The sequence below is a fragment of the Apiospora aurea genome (assembly GCF_038362705.1).
Source record: "Apiospora aurea strain CBS 24483 chromosome Unknown utg000004l_segment0_segment0, whole genome shotgun sequence".
In the NCBI taxonomy this organism is placed as follows: Eukaryota; Fungi; Ascomycota; class Sordariomycetes; order Amphisphaeriales; family Apiosporaceae; genus Apiospora; species Apiospora aurea.
The window spans coordinates 581,768-598,001 of NW_027117391.1; the positions used below are offsets into that span (position 1 = coordinate 581,768).

A 16,234-nucleotide genomic window follows, 5' to 3' on the forward strand; every position below is an offset into this window, starting at 1 on the left:
CACGGCACGTTGCTTTTTGTGGTCGCATTATGGCCGAGTTGGGATTCTCCGTCCGACGGCTTTGCTTCCTTCAGCTGCTCCCCGCATCCCGCATCCGCAGTGTGACTTGTTGGAAGTGGCACGCCTGCTTGTACGACCAGCCACCCACGTACATGTATCCCAAGCGATCCGGGCCAACCAATGAGTCTGCGTCCCTCTCCCAACATGTTTGCCGCTGCTTTCCTTGCGTCGCGCGCATCCAAACATGCGACGTGCGACCTGTTTGCTTACTCCTTCTCGCCTCACTTTCTTAATCTGCACCACCACGTCCCATCCGTTTCTCCCTGACTGTCTCACATATATTCCTTTTGCCATAACGCCCGAAGGAACAGACATTGATTTCCCCCTAACTTCATCTCGTCTCAAAATCAATCATCTCTCACATCCTACTTTCTCTTCGCATTCGCGTGTAGATCATACCCCATTCCCCTCTCCCTTACTCAGATAGCCGCGGCCCGGCCCGAACCCCGAACCTTCTCCATCTGTCTGTCTATCCCCATCTCCCCTCCACAAACCATGGAGTACCAACCCACCTCAACCCCGTCCTATCCACCCCAGCCCTCGCGTCCAGGCCCAGTGCCCCTCGCGAATCCCGCCGCCACCGCCCCCGCCCTCTACGCAACCGCCCCAGGCGCCGCCGGAGGAGGCTCCGCCAGTGCGTACTACACCGCAGCAGCCACCGGTCCGGTAGGCATGTACTCCGAGCCCAACGCCGTCCAGCAGCTCCCCCGCGCATCAGCAGCGGCGGCGGCGACCGGAGCATCAAGTCGGCCCGCACCACCTGCGAGTTCGCGGCGCGCGAGTACCTGACGCAGCTCCGGAAGATAGGCCCGAATCGCAGCAGCAGCAGCTACAGCGTTAATGGCCCCATGGCCGTCGACGCGATGGCGCGGGCGCGGGCGCAGCAGGGGCTGGTGCTGGACGAGCTGCAGACGCTGCGGCGCAGCTTGGCGGTGGTGATCAAGGCGGCCGAGGCGCATCGGTGGCGGAAGTGGGTGTTGGGCGGGATGCTGTAAGTGTTTCTCATCTTGTTTTGTCCGTCGGATTTTCTCGTGTGGGATGGTTTACGGGTATGGATACGTACGGAGAGATGTATATCTCGCATGGGAGCCCAATTAACACAAGCGAATCAAAGGGCCTCCGTCATCCCCCCCTAGTCCGCCGCATCTTCCGCCGCCCTTCCAAGGACGGCAACAAGAAAGGAGAAGACAGCCACAGCAGCAGCAGCACCAACAAACTATCAACGTCAGAAACCGGCAGCAGCAGCAACGCCCTCGTGAACGCCACCGAGTACGCCTTCAGCAAGTCCCGCGCCCTCATCGCGCGGATCCGCGCGTCCGTCCGCGGCAGCGGCTGGTTCCTCGGCGGCTTCGCGGCCGTCGCCTTCTTCGTGCTGTCGGTCCTGTACGTGTTCGAGAACGAGGTGTCGCTGCGCGTGGCCAAGACGGTCTCGAAGCGGCTGAAGCGGCTCGCGGCCAAGGTGGAACGAGGGGGTGGGAATGGTAGCGGGGAGGCGAAACTTGAGGAGAAGGACCTGGCGGTGCTGCAGCAGGGGTGGCGGTGGAGGGTTTTGACGTGGAGTGGATGAGGGTGATTTCGTCTGGGACAGACAGTATGGAGGAAGGTATTTGTTGATTGGGCCAAGTGCTGGCAATAGGAGAGAGACACGTGAGGCAATGGATTATTGTAGATTCGTTCGGAGTAGGTACAATACCACAAACATATTTCCCTCCGGAAATAAAATCTTGGGTCAATAGGCCTTTTTAGTCTTTATTTAAGGAGTTTAACTATAATCCGATTACGCATCATACCAATCTAAGATTATAGTAGAAACCGCAGTTAGATCACTATTCCCTTCCACCCCCCTTTACAGAAGTAACTAACAAAAACCTCCCAGCCCCTGACGTAGCACACTTCTCTCCCCCGCAAACCGCGTGGTCGATCGTATCCGGTCTAGGGACCTAGAATCATATTCGCGATACCAGCCAGATCGAGCTTCGCCACGAGAAGATGTGGATAAGACCCAAGGAACCATTTCTCGTCCTCCTTGGCCTCCTGGCCCAACACCTTGCCGGCGAGCTTGCGATCGATCTTGCGGGGATACCAGTCCGGCTGCAGCATCATGGCTATACCCATTGCGTTAGTAAACAGCACACCTCCAGTAATATGCATGTATGGAAGAACTCACACGTAACGTCCCACACATTGTCCCCAATCGCGATCCAAGCCCCCTTTCCCTCGGGGTCGTCGTGCAAAGCCAGCTCGTCGTACATAACCTGCGCCGCGTTGGTGTCTTGTACCCGATGCACGATGCGGCTCTGGTGGTCCGTTTTCAAGGTCGCCAACGCCGCCCGGCCCGCGTCCGAGGTGTGCTCGTCCTCCAGGAGGTCCGTGGCGTCCCTACCGCCGACGTCCTCCAGATCGCGGAAGAGGCCGCTGGGGTCTCCCTCTGCTGGTACTATTTTGAGTCACACCCCAGTAGTCAGCAAACATGCGTACATACGTGCCAAGGATGAAGGAAAAGAAAGAGCCGCAAATAAGGAAGGGAACTGGGCTTACCTGTAATGTCGTAGACCCATTTATCCAACACTACGTGGTGCGCCTGGAGCTGGTCGGCCGTGATCTCGCTCACCATCCTGCCGATGCGCAGCGCATCGTAGGGGCTCTTGCGCAGCATGTCCTTGTCGTGCCACTTGGCGAACACGGCCGAAGCCTCTTTTCCTGCCCACTCTTTGAGCGAAGCCAGGCCGCCAGGGTGCAACTCGAGATAACCTGGTGACGAGAAGGATACTTGCATTAGTATATGTACTCTACACGCTACTGTGTCTCTCTCTCGGGTAAGTCTGCTTATACGTACTGGTCATATCGTACACGAACCCCTCGACGGCGTAGTAGAGCCCCGACCGCGGGTTGTCGTAGACCCGGAGCGTGCGCTCGGTAAAGGGCGTGAGGTCCGCGTCGGGCCGCGGCGCGGTGGGCGGGTCCATGATGTAGCCGCAGCGGTGCTTGGAGATGACGGAGATCATCTCGGGGTAGAAGCCCGGCAGGGCCTCGTTGATAGGGCCGCCGGGGTTGCTGAGCAGGATTTCTTGCCAGTGCGGCGGGCAGAGGAAACCTGTTGGTTGGCGTCGTAAGAAAAGGTTTATTATTATTGTAGTAGTAAGGGAGGGAAAGGGTATAGACTCACTGGTCAAGTCAAACACGTGCTTGCCGTACGTCTGAAACAGTGGCATCCCGCCGGTCCCGTCATTCTCCTTGACCGCTTCGGGCAGCATGGGAACCATGAGCTTCCCGAGCAGCTTCCAGCGCATAAACGTGCCTAGGAACGCGTTTCCCGCTGTCACATTTCGCACGTGAGCTCCGGTTCTCATCTCGAGGCCGTAGTCGGTCGTTCTCGTCACTTCTCGGTACTGTGCCGTGGTCCACTTCAATTCTTTCAGGGCCGCTGGTTCGTGGTAGTTCTTGATTAGCGATCCACCGAGGAACAAAAAGGGGGGCAGTGGGAGAAGAGGAGGACAAGGAGAGAGAAAAAGAACATCAGCTAGTAGCAGGGCTTACCGGTTACGTCGTAGACGTTGGACGTATTGTTGTTCTGGCTGTATATAACCCAAGCATCGTCAGCCTCCCGATGCCCGCCAACCTCAGTGACAGTAAGATGCGGCAGCGGCTCCCCCTGTACATTCTTCGCCAAAAAGACCTTAGCCTGCTCATCCAGCCGCTTCCGCAGCTCCTCGCCGCGCGTCTGCATGAGCTGCGCAAGCGGCTTCAACGCCGGCGCGTCCGCGTCGATAATCGTGCGGACCATCGCGCCGCCTCCGGGGACGAGGTCCCCGGCCTGCCACCGGTCGTCGTAGGGCGGCACCTTGAAATCGAAGGGGGCCCAGGAGCGGCGGTCCGCGTGAGCCGGGTCGCGCCTCGCCTGCTCCAGCTGGCGCGCCGTCTCGGCCAGGCTGTCGAGCCAGCCGCGCGGCAGGGGGTCCAGGCGCTCGTGGGCGTAGGACCAGCTCTGGTAGCACTTGAGCCAGTCGGCCTGGTGCCGGATGCGCTGCTTCGCCGCGCCGGCGTCGGGCTCCGTGTACTCGCTCGGCGGGATGGTGACGGGGTTGTCTTGGAAGTAGTTGGATCGTTCTCTCGTTTGCATCCCTTGGTGCCTCGTCGGATTCGCCTGCGCCGCTTTACTCCTGACCAGTGTCTCTACAATAAATGGGTTCTTGGTGTTGGCAGTCCGCCTTATTGGCTCCGTGACGTTTGGGTTCATCGGCGGCTGCTTGAGTTCGGTTCGGTGGACGGGCATCGAGGCCTTCATGAGCAAGCCGATGGCCCAGTACATCCAAGTCCACGAAGTGCCGCGGTTGTACAGTCCCATCATGTCCTCGCAGTATTTGTAGCACTGGAACTCGTCCTTCTTCGCATGGGCCGTCTTGAACTGCTTGATGAACCACCGCCAATTGTCCGCCCACCTCCACGGGGAGTTGAGCCATTTGGACCTTTCCTCGTCGTACCACGGATGTCTTTCTGCCCACTTGAGGGTCCGGGCGTTGAAGTCGAGCGAAGTCGTCCTTAGCCTGTCCCTCAACGAATCGAGGGGGGTCTCGATTTGGAGAACAGTCTCTGCCCTATAGATGGCGTTGGGCCTAATCCCGTTTGCGCTGTAGTGGCGCGTTGTTTTGACGAGTTTCGGCATGAACAAGGCCTTGGCCCCGTGCTTGGAGACTTCGGTGCTCCAAAACCTCTCGCTAAGCAATGCTGACACCCACAGCAGAGGCGCCATGCCGACTTCCTCGTCTTCGGGCAGGACCTTTCGGTTGCCTTGGTATTTCTTAGTCGAACTGCGGTCTGGCCAGGGCGTCATGAGCCAGCCCAAGATGTTGGCAGCGGTCCATGACTCTGCCGACGGATAACCCCGTCTCTTGGGGGAGGGGTGGAAGTACTACAATCCGGTACGTTTCAGCAGCGTGCCGCATTTGGTGAGTGACCAGCCCGCCTTTCTCCAAGCTACATAGCGAGCCAGGTCCAATCTACCCTCGAGCATTCATAAAGTGCTGCGTACTTACACCGCCGAAAATCATGTTTTCGAAAGCGCGTCCGATCTCAACAGATATCTCGTTGTTGATGAACTTGAAGTCTAAGTTAGCCAGAGAGTGAGTATCCATTGGGTTACAGGTTTGATACTTACTGGCTCTTCCTCCAACACGCCAGCTTTCAGGTGAGATTGGAAAAGAGCATGCTATACAAAAGTCAGAGGTTATGCGTGAGAGATGACGGTTCATACACGTTTCATACCATGGTTTCGTGACAGTACTGCGTGGAACTAACTATTAGCAAAAAGCTTTCCATGGCTTGTTGGGTTCCCGAGTTACTGAAAATCTTACCGTTTTAGCTATCGAGGCCTGGAGCAGGCACCTCTCAGCTGTGGTCAAGTCCCCCTCGACAAGGGCTCTCATGCGGTATGTCGCGATGCCAACAGTCCCTTTACGGTATTTTTCCTCCTTTACGCGTTTGAAGCCACTCCATTTGCCTTGTAACCCGTGGCCAGTTTCTATTGACCATCGATCGTGTAAAAAGGTCGAAATTATGAGCCTATCGCCCGTCTCGGTTATTGTCCGCCGGAGGTCCGCCGCCGTAATCTTTTGGCTATCCTCAGGAACTATGCGCATTCGCCTTTGTTTGGGGTTCGTGGGAGTTGGCTCGAGGGTGCCAAGCGCAGCTGCCACCATCCTGCAGTCGGAAAGTGAGCGTACGGATCAAGGGGAGGAATACGAGAGCGGCTTTGCCAGACTTACCAGGGATGGCGAGTGTCAATGAGGAGGTTCAGTATACGGTTGGCGAGTTCAAGGATGGGGCGGAGCTCATTCCAGACGGCATCGTCGTCCACGGACCAGAACTTGCGTCCTGGAGATTTCCGTAGTTGATCTTGAGATTGGCCAGCCTCCGGCTGCCACCAATTATCCCTGCGGAGCCAAGGAAGCCACTTAGACTCGTCCACCACTAGTCTGCCTTGTTCGAAAGCGCTGGCATGCTTTTGTTCCTCTTGAGCGCCACCCAGTCTCCTGTGACCGCCAGAGAGGTCGCCATAGAGGGTCTCATTCAGTGACGCCACCTCCCAGGTCCTGAAGCCGAGCAAATGGAGATTCTGTTCTGCTTCGCTCCAGAACAGGTAATCAAGCTCTTCCTTGGACGGCACTGGAAAGGGCTGTTGGTCGGTGCCGGCAGGCCCTTCTTCGGCATAGTAACGGGGATCCAGCTCCGGGAGTATGGGAGCCAGGCCAGAATGCTCTTGGCCGTGTAATCCGGACCAGGCCGGGTTAGGCGATACTCCGAAACGCGCCGCCCATGGGGATAAGGGATAATCGTAACCCGAGTTCGCATTGCCACTGTTGCTGTTATTGTTGCTCGCCATGTCTCCTCAAACACTTTGGGGACGTTGGGTGTGCGTCAATCAGGCTATAGCCCGATGCCATTCTGGATTTGCACCCGACAACCACCCTTCTCGCTCATGACGACGACAAAGGGTGGCTGTCCAGCTACCCCCTTGCTCGTGGAATGCGTATCACGAACAAAGACAACAGCGGCCATTGTGTCCGTACTTCAGTTACGCAAACAGCTGAAGGAAAATAGCCGAGCCAATAAATTCGAGGTCGGAGACGGCAACTTCTGGAAGGCCATTACAGGAACAGCCGCAGACGAAAAATAAAACCAAAAAGAAAAAGTAGATTCATGATTGCGGCCAGTGTGGATTGAACTAGAGTCTTGTTAGCTAACTGACTCGAATGTCCAGGTGTAAACAATGGATTGCTTACCACACGACCTCCAGATTGATGTTCCTGAAGTTATCACTTCAGTCTGGCGCTCTCCCAACTGAGCTATGTCCGCCGTTGTTGGGGTCGGTCACGATTGAATGAGTTTATATTTGGCAGATCTCAGGCGTGGAGTGGAGTGCAATGTACATATAGTAGGTTACATAGTCGGACGGAAGACGATGATAGAAATACAAGAGGATTACTTGTTTAGTGTGCGGGATTGCGCAGGTGCGCCCTAAGTTTCAGAGATGGGCCGCCGACACTCGCTAGTAAGCCGTCGGCTTAGCTTGTTTTCTTATCAAAGCCCCTTATCATTCCGTTCCTATCTCGAAGTACTTCAACTAGCAGTGGCGTTTACCTTAGAAAGTCTGTCTCTGGACAGCATTTTATTCAGGATGTATCAATGCAGTTGTAGATCATAGGACGAACGGAGGAGGGGTGAAAAAAGAAAAGAAAAAAAAAAGAAAGAAAGAAAGAAAAACGATGTAACGTTGAGGTCTTTCATGTTTGCATATATATACCCCGAACACCGTGTACCGTCGTGTGACCAACTCCCTAGAGGGCAAGTCCTATCTTGAAGCCTGTGCATTGGGATACGGCTGTATTATTTCCACTTATCAGGCTCGTTGTTACATCAAACATATATTCCACCACCACGGCAAGGAGAAAAACCCCAATACGGATGCCAACTGGAAGCGGAAGTGGGCATAGCAATGCAAAGTATCATGCCCACGTACACCAAAGCCTGTTACCGGAATTTCTACCTCGCGAATCTTTAAGTCGAAAGGACTATGCTACGATATCCGTCTACTATTCTCCCTTGGCGGATCTGGTTCAAATTGAACAAATCGGACAGCCGAGGATCATGATAAGCTTCCGAGCCAACCCGCCTTATATGCAAGGTCGATATTCCCGCTTACATGGTGTGATAATGCGGGGAAGCCCCTGTATTGCTTGCTTTGTACGACCCTCTCGGAAGACCGGGTGGCCGGTTGCGTTAAGCCTGGCCTTTTACTTCTTGAACCGGCTTAGCTTACCTGACATCAGCCAGGAGTGTTGCATACTTCGCCCAGAATGTGTATACCAGAGTACACATGTATGTATATGTGCTAAGATTGGGAAGTATACTAGGATGTTTGCTTCGCGTTGCGTTCACTTCCACCTAGGGCGAGGATACGCATGGCCCAAACCTGTGGTGCTGTTGAATCTGGATGAGTAACAAGTAGTATTCATATAACTGGAGCTCCACTATAAGAACGCGTCCCCCAGTGCAATTATTAATCCCTGTGACACACAGCAAAAGGCAAGTTGGCTATTGGGGGCAAATGACGCTACAGGAACCAGGTTATGGTAACTGAAGTGCTTCAATTGCTTCCCAAAAGGTACACGCTAGCCATCGTCATCAATTTCAAGCCTTCCGAATTCTGTAAGCCTTTCCTCATAGAGATAGCATACTGGGTTGGGGACCTGAATCAGCGACATAAAGAAAAGAAACCTTCTTGATGGAATCAGGAAGATGATATAAGGGTAAAAGCCAAAGAGAGAGTAGCATGACAGTCCTCGGCTGTATCGTAAGCCTGTGCCATATCATAACATTGGCATGTAATGGAAAAGATCGAGATTTAATTCAGACGATCGGGGAAGTCAACGCCATCAGTCCAGCGTAGGGAAGGCGTGAGCTTTTCATTGGTGTCGAGATGCAGATTACCCCATTCGGTGTTGGTAAACTTGCAGCCGGGTCCTCTTGTGCATCGAGGATCTTTGAGACAGTGATGGCTCAAGTAGCAGTCGTAGTCGAAACACTCAATCGGTCCGCGAGGGCAGACACTGGTGCGCGCTTTGTAACGATGAATAGCCACCTCCTGGGGACTCAGGTCCACATCATGGATACGCTCGCAGTTGGGGCGTTTGCATTTGCCGACGAGGTAGTGGTCGTTGCAGAATGCGTTAGGATTGACCTTCTCGAGCTTGGACTGATACGTTTGCTGAGCCGGCGTGTTGGCTGGATGCTTAGTGGGAGGATCTATTCGGTGACCATCGCTGTTGAAAAGCATCGTCTTGGTCATCTTCTTCGGCTTTGCCGCAATGTCGATATTTTGGAGACTTTCAGAACCACCGGCTTTAGCGTAGCTGATAGAGACTCCTCCATTCCCTGAGCTAAGAACACTGGCAGTGCGAGTAAGCTGCGCAAGCTGCGGCTCAGTGTCTGCATGCATGGTGGCTGGGGTCGACACAGTCGAGTCCGTGAAGGGGGTGTGGCTGCCGATATCGGAGGCATTTGCTTGTCAGGGGACATGACAGGTAGGCTTCTCTGGCTCCCATAGTCTGGCTGGGTTGCGGGAGGGGGAAAGGGGTGGATGGGTAGACTGCTAGGCGGGGAGAATGCAGCAGGTGCAGGTGCCCTCTTGCTTTCGTTCAATAGAGTATTAGATCGGAAGACCTTGCTAAAGCTGGTAAGATCAAAAGGGAGTTGCTCTGCACAAATTATTGGTCAGTAACCGTCCTCAAGAAAAATGCAGGGACAAGCGAAGATGCTCTGAGCCAACAGCCGTGTATTCAGGGTCAAGGCCGGATGCCCTGCCGGGACTGGATGAGAGAAAGGAGTAGATGTGCGAGCACTTACTAAAACCCTGTTCGGCTGGGGTTGTCTCAACTAAGACAATCCTATTGCGGAGTTCAGGATAGTCACTATATTCTCGGAGATCACTGCAGTGGAACAAGTCAGCAGTCTTCTTCTCTGGGCAGCATCATTGTCCGCAATGTTCTCTTGATGCACTGTAAAAGGGTCAGGGTGCAAGGGACTTGCTGATACGTACTGGAGATAGCCGTTGTCATGGCAGCATGCCACAAAGATCTTCTTACACTGAAGATTTCTTAAGTAATGGTTGAGCATTTTGCGTAGTTTGGAGTCTGCATTCTCCTTTCCTCGGCCAACATTGACAAAGTCGACCTCGGCTCTGCTGTTGGTGAACTGTTCGGCAAAGGTTCGCATATCCTCATCACGGTCGATGACGTTGGACAGGCGGAGAGACTTGGCCAGGTCGTTGAGGTTGGCGTAGGCACGCGCAACGATGGGTATATCCTCGGCGTTGAAATCGTGGTTATCGGTCTGGAGATAGTCCCGGACAGCCTGCTTGAGTGCTTGTGCAGCGGCGGGGCCGCCCTCTAATGGATTCCGAATATACTGGTCGGCAAACTTGGCTCCGTCGCCATCTATAAGAATCGCGATAAAAGAACCATCTTTCTGTCAAGATGGTTAGATTCAAGGCCATGACGAGTAAATATGAGATTACGGACAATCTTCTGCTCCAACCGTTTCATATCTTGGCTGGACTTGTCCGACTCCATTTGATAATCGCGGCGGGACTTGCGCTCAGCAGCTAGATCACCCCTAAGCTGGTCCATTGTCTCCTCAGTGTCCTCTAATCTCCGAAGGAGTTCCTATCATTGCAAATTAGCCAAGCACGTCTCATAAAGTACTAGGAGAATGGGAAGGCAGGCAGCATGCTTGACCACCAAACTTGTCTATACGCCGCCGGCTAGGAAGGAAGCGATGCATAGACGGTACGATGGTGGCACAGAGAAGGCAGGCATGGCACATGCAGGCCCCATTGAGTTGGCTGGTAGTCGAGCCGAGGCTGGAAAAGAGGCGCCGTGGTGTGTGGTGGTGGTGACCTACTTGGATAATCTTGTCCTTGCGCTGGTCGGTGGCAATAAAGGAGCCCATCCAGGCCGTAGCGGCCTGTAGGATCTGCTGGGTGTCGCCAATGGCCATGTCGGCCTCACTGCGGATGTCCATGGTGGGCGGTGGCGGGCGAAGAGCGACGGGTGGACGGGGAACTAGGGAGTCCGGAGAAGGAGAGAGCCTGCGAGCCTGACAGAAGCTGACGGTCCACTACCGCCCGGGGCAGAATTGGGAATTGGAGCGCGAGAGAACTGGGGTAGCCAGCAAGCTAAGGTCAACCCGCACCGTTCAGCCGGACTGCAACTGCGATCAATTGCTGGAAACCAGTCTGGTGGACGGGGGCTGAGGCGGCGTAGTCGCTCAATAGTGAGTGAGTTAAAGTGAGTCAAGGCTCGAAAACTAGAAGTCGGGACTTTTGCGTCCTCGGAGGGTTGTGCTTTGCATCGACCAGGCCAGAGGCAGAGGCGAACGGGAAAAAGAGAGTTGTTTGCTGAGTGATGTGGACGAGGGCCGGAAGTGGGGATGGGCTCGAATGCTGTTGCCGAATTTTTGGTTGGTCAAACCGTTTGGCGCCAAGCGCAAGGCAGACACGAAGCCCCGAAAGCCAGTTCGAGCCGATTCAATGGAAGCCCACGTGACCAAATATCTTCCTTTTGCACTGCGCAACCACTTCGCTACTTGTCTGTCCCAGGTACTTGCAAACAGAGCATGAAATGAACTGATGGGAGAATCAAGGTCGAACATCAATTGATTGGCATTTTCAACATACCTAAGTAAAGCACCTAAATTTAGTAAAAGCTCCCCTGTTGCGGTGGGGTTGGCAAGTAAAATGTGCTTCGTGGAGGTTGGAATCGCGACCTGGTAATTACGTGGCCGCGTAAGCTTCAAAGCCATGGTACAGCCCCGATGCCCAAACTTCAGTGAAGGCAGAAACGACATGGCATTCCCAACTGAGCCTGGGTATATTCATAGGAACTCGTCTATCCATGTCAAATCAAGCAGTATTGAATCACGGGATACTGTGGCTGACCCGTGGTGGGTGTTCAGACGATCGGTGGCAGGGTCCCGGGGTCCCGCAATTGGATAACCCAATTCGTGAGGCATTGAAAGCTGCACGGCCGACCAATTGCCATATTATCGCGTGATTGATTTGACTTGTAAGAGCAGTTATTGAGTTGGCCGCATTCACGCTGAAGTCTTTGCCGGCTTGACTCCATTCAGCTCAGCTCTGGGGACATACAACACGCAATCGTGGAGATCGTTATTTTATGAATTGAGTACCGGAGACGAGCTATAGTTGCTTAAGAGTTCCTGAATATAGTATAGATATGGGAGCGCGAGGGAACGTCGTCTTCTTCTTGATTGGGATTGGCTTGCTTCGATGTATGTTAGGAAGGACATGACAACTTGAACTATTACATGGCTGACTCACCATGTTATCCCTTCTGTTTCTATAACCTAATTTGAAGTACATAGAATATTGGTCTTAGAAGAGGACATGATGGTCAGCTCCCATGTGTTACACCTAGTGCGGCATTATCCTCCATCTACACCTGGATCCTGGGATATATTAAACTTAGGAGTTGTGCAGCTTTTACTATAGAGGATGGAATAGTCCCGCTTGAGTTGTGAAGTAGAAAGCAGTGATCAAGCTGCCGGATAACCCTCGTAATGTTTATAGCCCATACAGTCTGAGGGAGTAACTCTGTTTCGGACAATCTGAGCAACTGTAGGTTTAAAGATATGATAGCAGAAACGATTTACTTGTCCACATTATATTTCGAGGGGCGAGAGGCTCTGTGCCTGTGCACCAGCATATCTCAATGAGCCCCTTAGGCATGATATCCCCAGTAGATGTAAGTAAGTATGTGCATAACGAGCAAGAATCCATATCTCAACGCAATGCAGAATCGAAAATGGGAGGCAACCAAACCAAACCAGTCTTCCACCGTCGAAAGGAGCTCACGCGGTCGACACTCAAATTCTCAATAAATCAGGCATGCCATCGCAATATCAGCAGATGAGCTTACTATACGTAGACCCCCCTTCTTCTCTGCCCTAGGGCCTGTTCTATGACCAAAAGGGGCAATCCAAAATATGCATAACGCGATGGAGGAGAACCGGGTCGGCGGGGGGGCAATCATTCCCCTCAAGTGACAAATAACAACATAGGGAGGACCAGGTTCCGCGCCCTGCCACTATCTTGACATGTGGTGTCACGGATAGATATCAAGTGATCAGAGGGGCTTGGCTTGAAAGTCTTACTCAGAGCATCTTCATCAACTAAGTCTACTCGTTGTAATTTGCTCCTCTAAACCACGTACTGATTATCAACCCGCAACGTAAACTGACCCAATGAGAACCCCAAAACGCATTCTCCTCCTCGCCAACTTCGAATACGGCCAAGCCGGCGTTCACCTAGTGGCAGTCCACAGCCTAGCAGAGCTATACCGCGACACCGTCGAGGTTCACCTGGCCTCCTTCGGCCCGTTCGCCGACCTCGTGCGCTCCCCGTCCGAGTATGCGACGAAACAATGTTCGGGCGCTTTACCGTTCGTGTTCCATCGTATAGAGGGAACCGGGCATGTCTGCGGCCTGGGGCCGTCCCGAGCTGCGTCTGGAGGAGTATAATGGAAAGAGACCGGGCTTCTTCAATACGCCCAAGCTTCTGCAGTTGTGGCGCCGCCTCACGTCGCCTTGGGACGGGCCCGACTTTCGTCGATATCTTCGAGGCGGTCCGCGCACTCATCTTGTACGTTGAAAAGTCGGACGTCACGGCTTGTGTACAGACAAAAATCAAGTTCTGAATTCTGGCGCCCAACACCGTCAAATACTTCTCAATGCCATTCCAGCCGAGGGGTCAGGCGTCTTGGAGATACCCTGCGTAGATGGGAGAACAGTAGGACTAAGCATTGGGGAAACAGACTGACGAGCCTCCTTTTCTAAGTTTGGCGTCTGGGCTGCCTTACCCTCTCCCCTGGTTTCTCATCCCCCTTAATGCGTGCTACATGCTCTACATCGTCCTGTACATCATGATCACGCAACCCACCCGGCACCTGAAAGCATACGTACGGAGTTGCACGAACCAAACCGTCACGCCCATGGCCCTGAACCTGCTGAACCGGATTCCCCCTCCTGGAGTCAAATACTTCATTGCCAACCTGCCGGAGCTCGAGTTTCCGCACATGGAGGAGATAGGATCAGAGTGTATGTCTTGGGAAGGGAGCAGGTTTCCCTCAGTTCTCAGAGAAATGAGAGGAGGTTGATCATAAGGAAAATATGCTCGAAGTTCGTTGAGGGGAAGAGGGGAGAGGACTGAGCACTTATGCTCCTAACGGGCTGGTGGAATACCAGAAGACTGAATGTTATCTAGTTGCTCAAGTTTTGTGTGTATCACTTGGAACCTAATGAGTCTGATGCCTTTCTCTCGACTGACTCTCGTAGAGACCTGTGTTATGCTCATCTGTGGTCAACCAGGTTCACGGCATCGAAACGCAATACAAAACGACTTTCTTGGCCCAAATATGTATTTAATGCTTCTGAGTTTCCTTCCGATTGCTGTACCCAGTAACCTAACGAGGAAAATTTCAAGATCTTTTATTCCAGAACCATCTCACTTCACATATATACGCAGCCCGCCTTAAGGTGTACCCCCTTATCGAAGAAGTAGGAAAGCCATGTCTCAATTAGCCCCCAAGGGAAGAAAGCCAGCCGATCTTTCACCAGCACCAAGCGCAGAATCTTCCACCGAATATCATCCCCCTCAACTTCCAAAGCATCCACCAAAGCCTCGTCGATCTCAGCATCGGAGAAACTACACCGAACATGGACCGCATCACCAGAAACCAAGAGAAGAACACTCCGTATCTCTACCGAAGGCAAGACACTGCTTCGCAACCATGATGATACGGAAAGCCCCCCCCAAAAGAAGTTCGGACACCGATGATACGAGCAAAGGTTCACCAAGCGACATCTTGTTCCAGTGTCCGGAGTACAAGACGCTCTACTACTCCACGGTTTGGTACAGATTCGCGGCGCAGCCAGACTTCCTCGCCTGCTCCCGATGCTACGCCTCGCATATTAAAGGATCCTCTCTCGCGCATTCATTCGAAAGGTTCACGCCCCCAACTGGTGCTCCGTCGCGTTGCCGGTTCTGGGTGCCACGCGTTGTGTCGATCCTTTGGCCGCGCGCCCTCAGAGATCGAAGTGTCGAGGGTATGATGGAGTTCGCGAACTACCGAAACACTATACCGGACTGTTCAGAAGTCGACGGCGAACCGAGAAAACCCCAAATGCGACGCTGGCTTGCCTATATGAATGACGAGGACGAGTCGGAGATGTTAGAATGCTGCGAAGCCTGCTACGAGGATCGCGTTGCAGACACGGCTTTCGCAAATAGATTCAATCCAGACAGTGAACCACCTGACGACGCGCCCCCAAGGAAGTGCCTTCTGAGCATTCGGTACATTCAGAGTTGTCTAGATACCTTCTCAAAATGCGACGATTGGGCGAGCTACCTCGTCGCGGCGAGACAGCGACTTCGAGCCTCTGAATGCAGAGGTAGGCTGGTGACGGCTTGTAGCACCGACCGATCTACCCCAGTCGGACAGGACGATAAAAGCCTATGGTTTTGCGAGGTATGCTTCTTGGATAACGTGGCCATGACCGACTTCCAAAGCCATTTCACCAAGGCTCAGGATAAGATTTCTGACGTCGCCGCGACGATCAAGTTCAGTTGCGCATTGTCCATGGGTCCGGTGATGGTAGCATTGGAAGCCGCCCTAATAAGAAACGACTATAGAGTTTTCAGCAATGCGATTAAGTCCGTCATGAGAAGCAAACCCTGTCGCCAGTCGGGGATCCGGGGCGGGCCGTGGTATACCCTTCAAGGCGGATGTAAAGACTTCCAGATCTGCCAGGCTTGCTACTGCGGAATCATAGCGCCCTGCGAGATGGGCCCCTTCTTCGACCTGGCCGATTCCGAAGTCAACTTGGACTCCATGGTGAGGCTGTGCGATCTCAACCCAGCAGCACCACGGTTCTTATCATACGTCGAGAAGCTCGCCCAAGTTGTCGACGTCGGGGACTTCAGCGTCTTTGCCAGGTATGTCCGCCGGGTGTCCAAACTGGCCCCTTGCCCCCGGAGAAGCAAGAGTAACGAGAGCCTTTGGTGTTGCGTTGACGGGTGTACCGTCTGTCCAGATTGTTTCGAGACCGTGGCATCCGGCACACAGTTTGCGCATCGTTTCGAGATACAGCGTGTGACTGAGCCGCCGCCGATCCTATGTAAGTTGTCGTCTTCACGCATGCGGCTCAAGTGGGCGGAAGCCTGCAGAGATGGATCTATTGAAGACTTTCTCTCTATGGCACGGCATCGCCAGGACATGTACAAGCAAGCTACGTCAGCGATCGAATACATCGAGCAGCTCCACAGGGACCGTTTCGGCCAGGCGTTGGCAGACGTAATGCTTGGAAGCCGCACCGCCGTGAAGAGCAGACATTCGTCGACCGTGGGAAATCGTTCTGCAATAGACGTTAGCAAGTCCAATCCCAGTTTGACAGTAGATACAGAGAGTGGCACATTAGAAAGGCTAGTGCGAGAGACCCTGGCAGACTCGAGACGAAGGGACGAACAGAGGCTCATTGAGGAAATCGAAAATAAATGGAAAACAATCGACTAGTTCTAACGAATGCGGAATACAGGGACGAT

General features: G+C 53.5%; 5 protein-coding genes across 5 annotated transcripts; 3 read left to right on the top strand and 2 right to left on the bottom strand.

Moving 5' to 3' along the window:
• Nucleotides 1–555: 555 nt before the first annotated feature.
• Nucleotides 556–1,627, top strand: PG986_005003 (uncharacterized protein; the record flags this gene model as incomplete). The annotated part of the gene is made up of 3 exons (XM_066841225.1): nt 556–694; nt 760–1,051; nt 1,165–1,627. The coding sequence occupies 3 exons, from the start codon at nt 556–558 to the stop codon at nt 1,625–1,627; spliced, it is 894 nt and encodes a 297-aa protein (XP_066701087.1).
• A 365-nt stretch (nt 1,628–1,992) lies between these two features.
• Nucleotides 1,993–6,439, bottom strand: PG986_005004 (cytochrome b5; the record flags this gene model as incomplete). The annotated part of the gene is made up of 9 exons (XM_066841226.1): nt 1,993–2,165; nt 2,228–2,497; nt 2,599–2,811; nt 2,897–3,154; nt 3,227–3,484; nt 3,598–4,969; nt 5,216–5,266; nt 5,412–5,757; nt 5,823–6,439. The coding sequence occupies 9 exons, from the start codon at nt 6,437–6,439 to the stop codon at nt 1,993–1,995; spliced, it is 3,558 nt and encodes a 1,185-aa protein (XP_066701088.1).
• Nucleotides 6,440–8,461: 2,022 nt separating this feature from the next.
• On the bottom strand, nt 8,462–10,638 carry PG986_005005 (uncharacterized protein; the record flags this gene model as incomplete). Its single annotated transcript, XM_066841227.1, has 5 exons — nt 8,462–9,045; nt 9,463–9,545; nt 9,656–10,083; nt 10,137–10,280; nt 10,519–10,638. The coding sequence occupies 5 exons, from the start codon at nt 10,636–10,638 to the stop codon at nt 8,462–8,464; spliced, it is 1,359 nt and encodes a 452-aa protein (XP_066701089.1).
• Nucleotides 10,639–12,879: 2,241 nt separating this feature from the next.
• Nucleotides 12,880–13,790, top strand: PG986_005006 (uncharacterized protein; the record flags this gene model as incomplete). The annotated part of the gene is made up of 3 exons (XM_066841228.1): nt 12,880–13,043; nt 13,097–13,276; nt 13,472–13,790. The coding sequence occupies 3 exons, from the start codon at nt 12,880–12,882 to the stop codon at nt 13,788–13,790; spliced, it is 663 nt and encodes a 220-aa protein (XP_066701090.1).
• Nucleotides 13,791–14,423: 633 nt separating this feature from the next.
• Nucleotides 14,424–16,205, top strand: PG986_005007 (uncharacterized protein; the record flags this gene model as incomplete). The annotated part of the gene is made up of 1 exon (XM_066841229.1): nt 14,424–16,205. One exon carries the CDS (start codon nt 14,424–14,426, stop codon nt 16,203–16,205), a length of 1,782 nt encoding a protein of 593 aa, XP_066701091.1.
• Nucleotides 16,206–16,234: the final 29 nt, after the last annotated feature.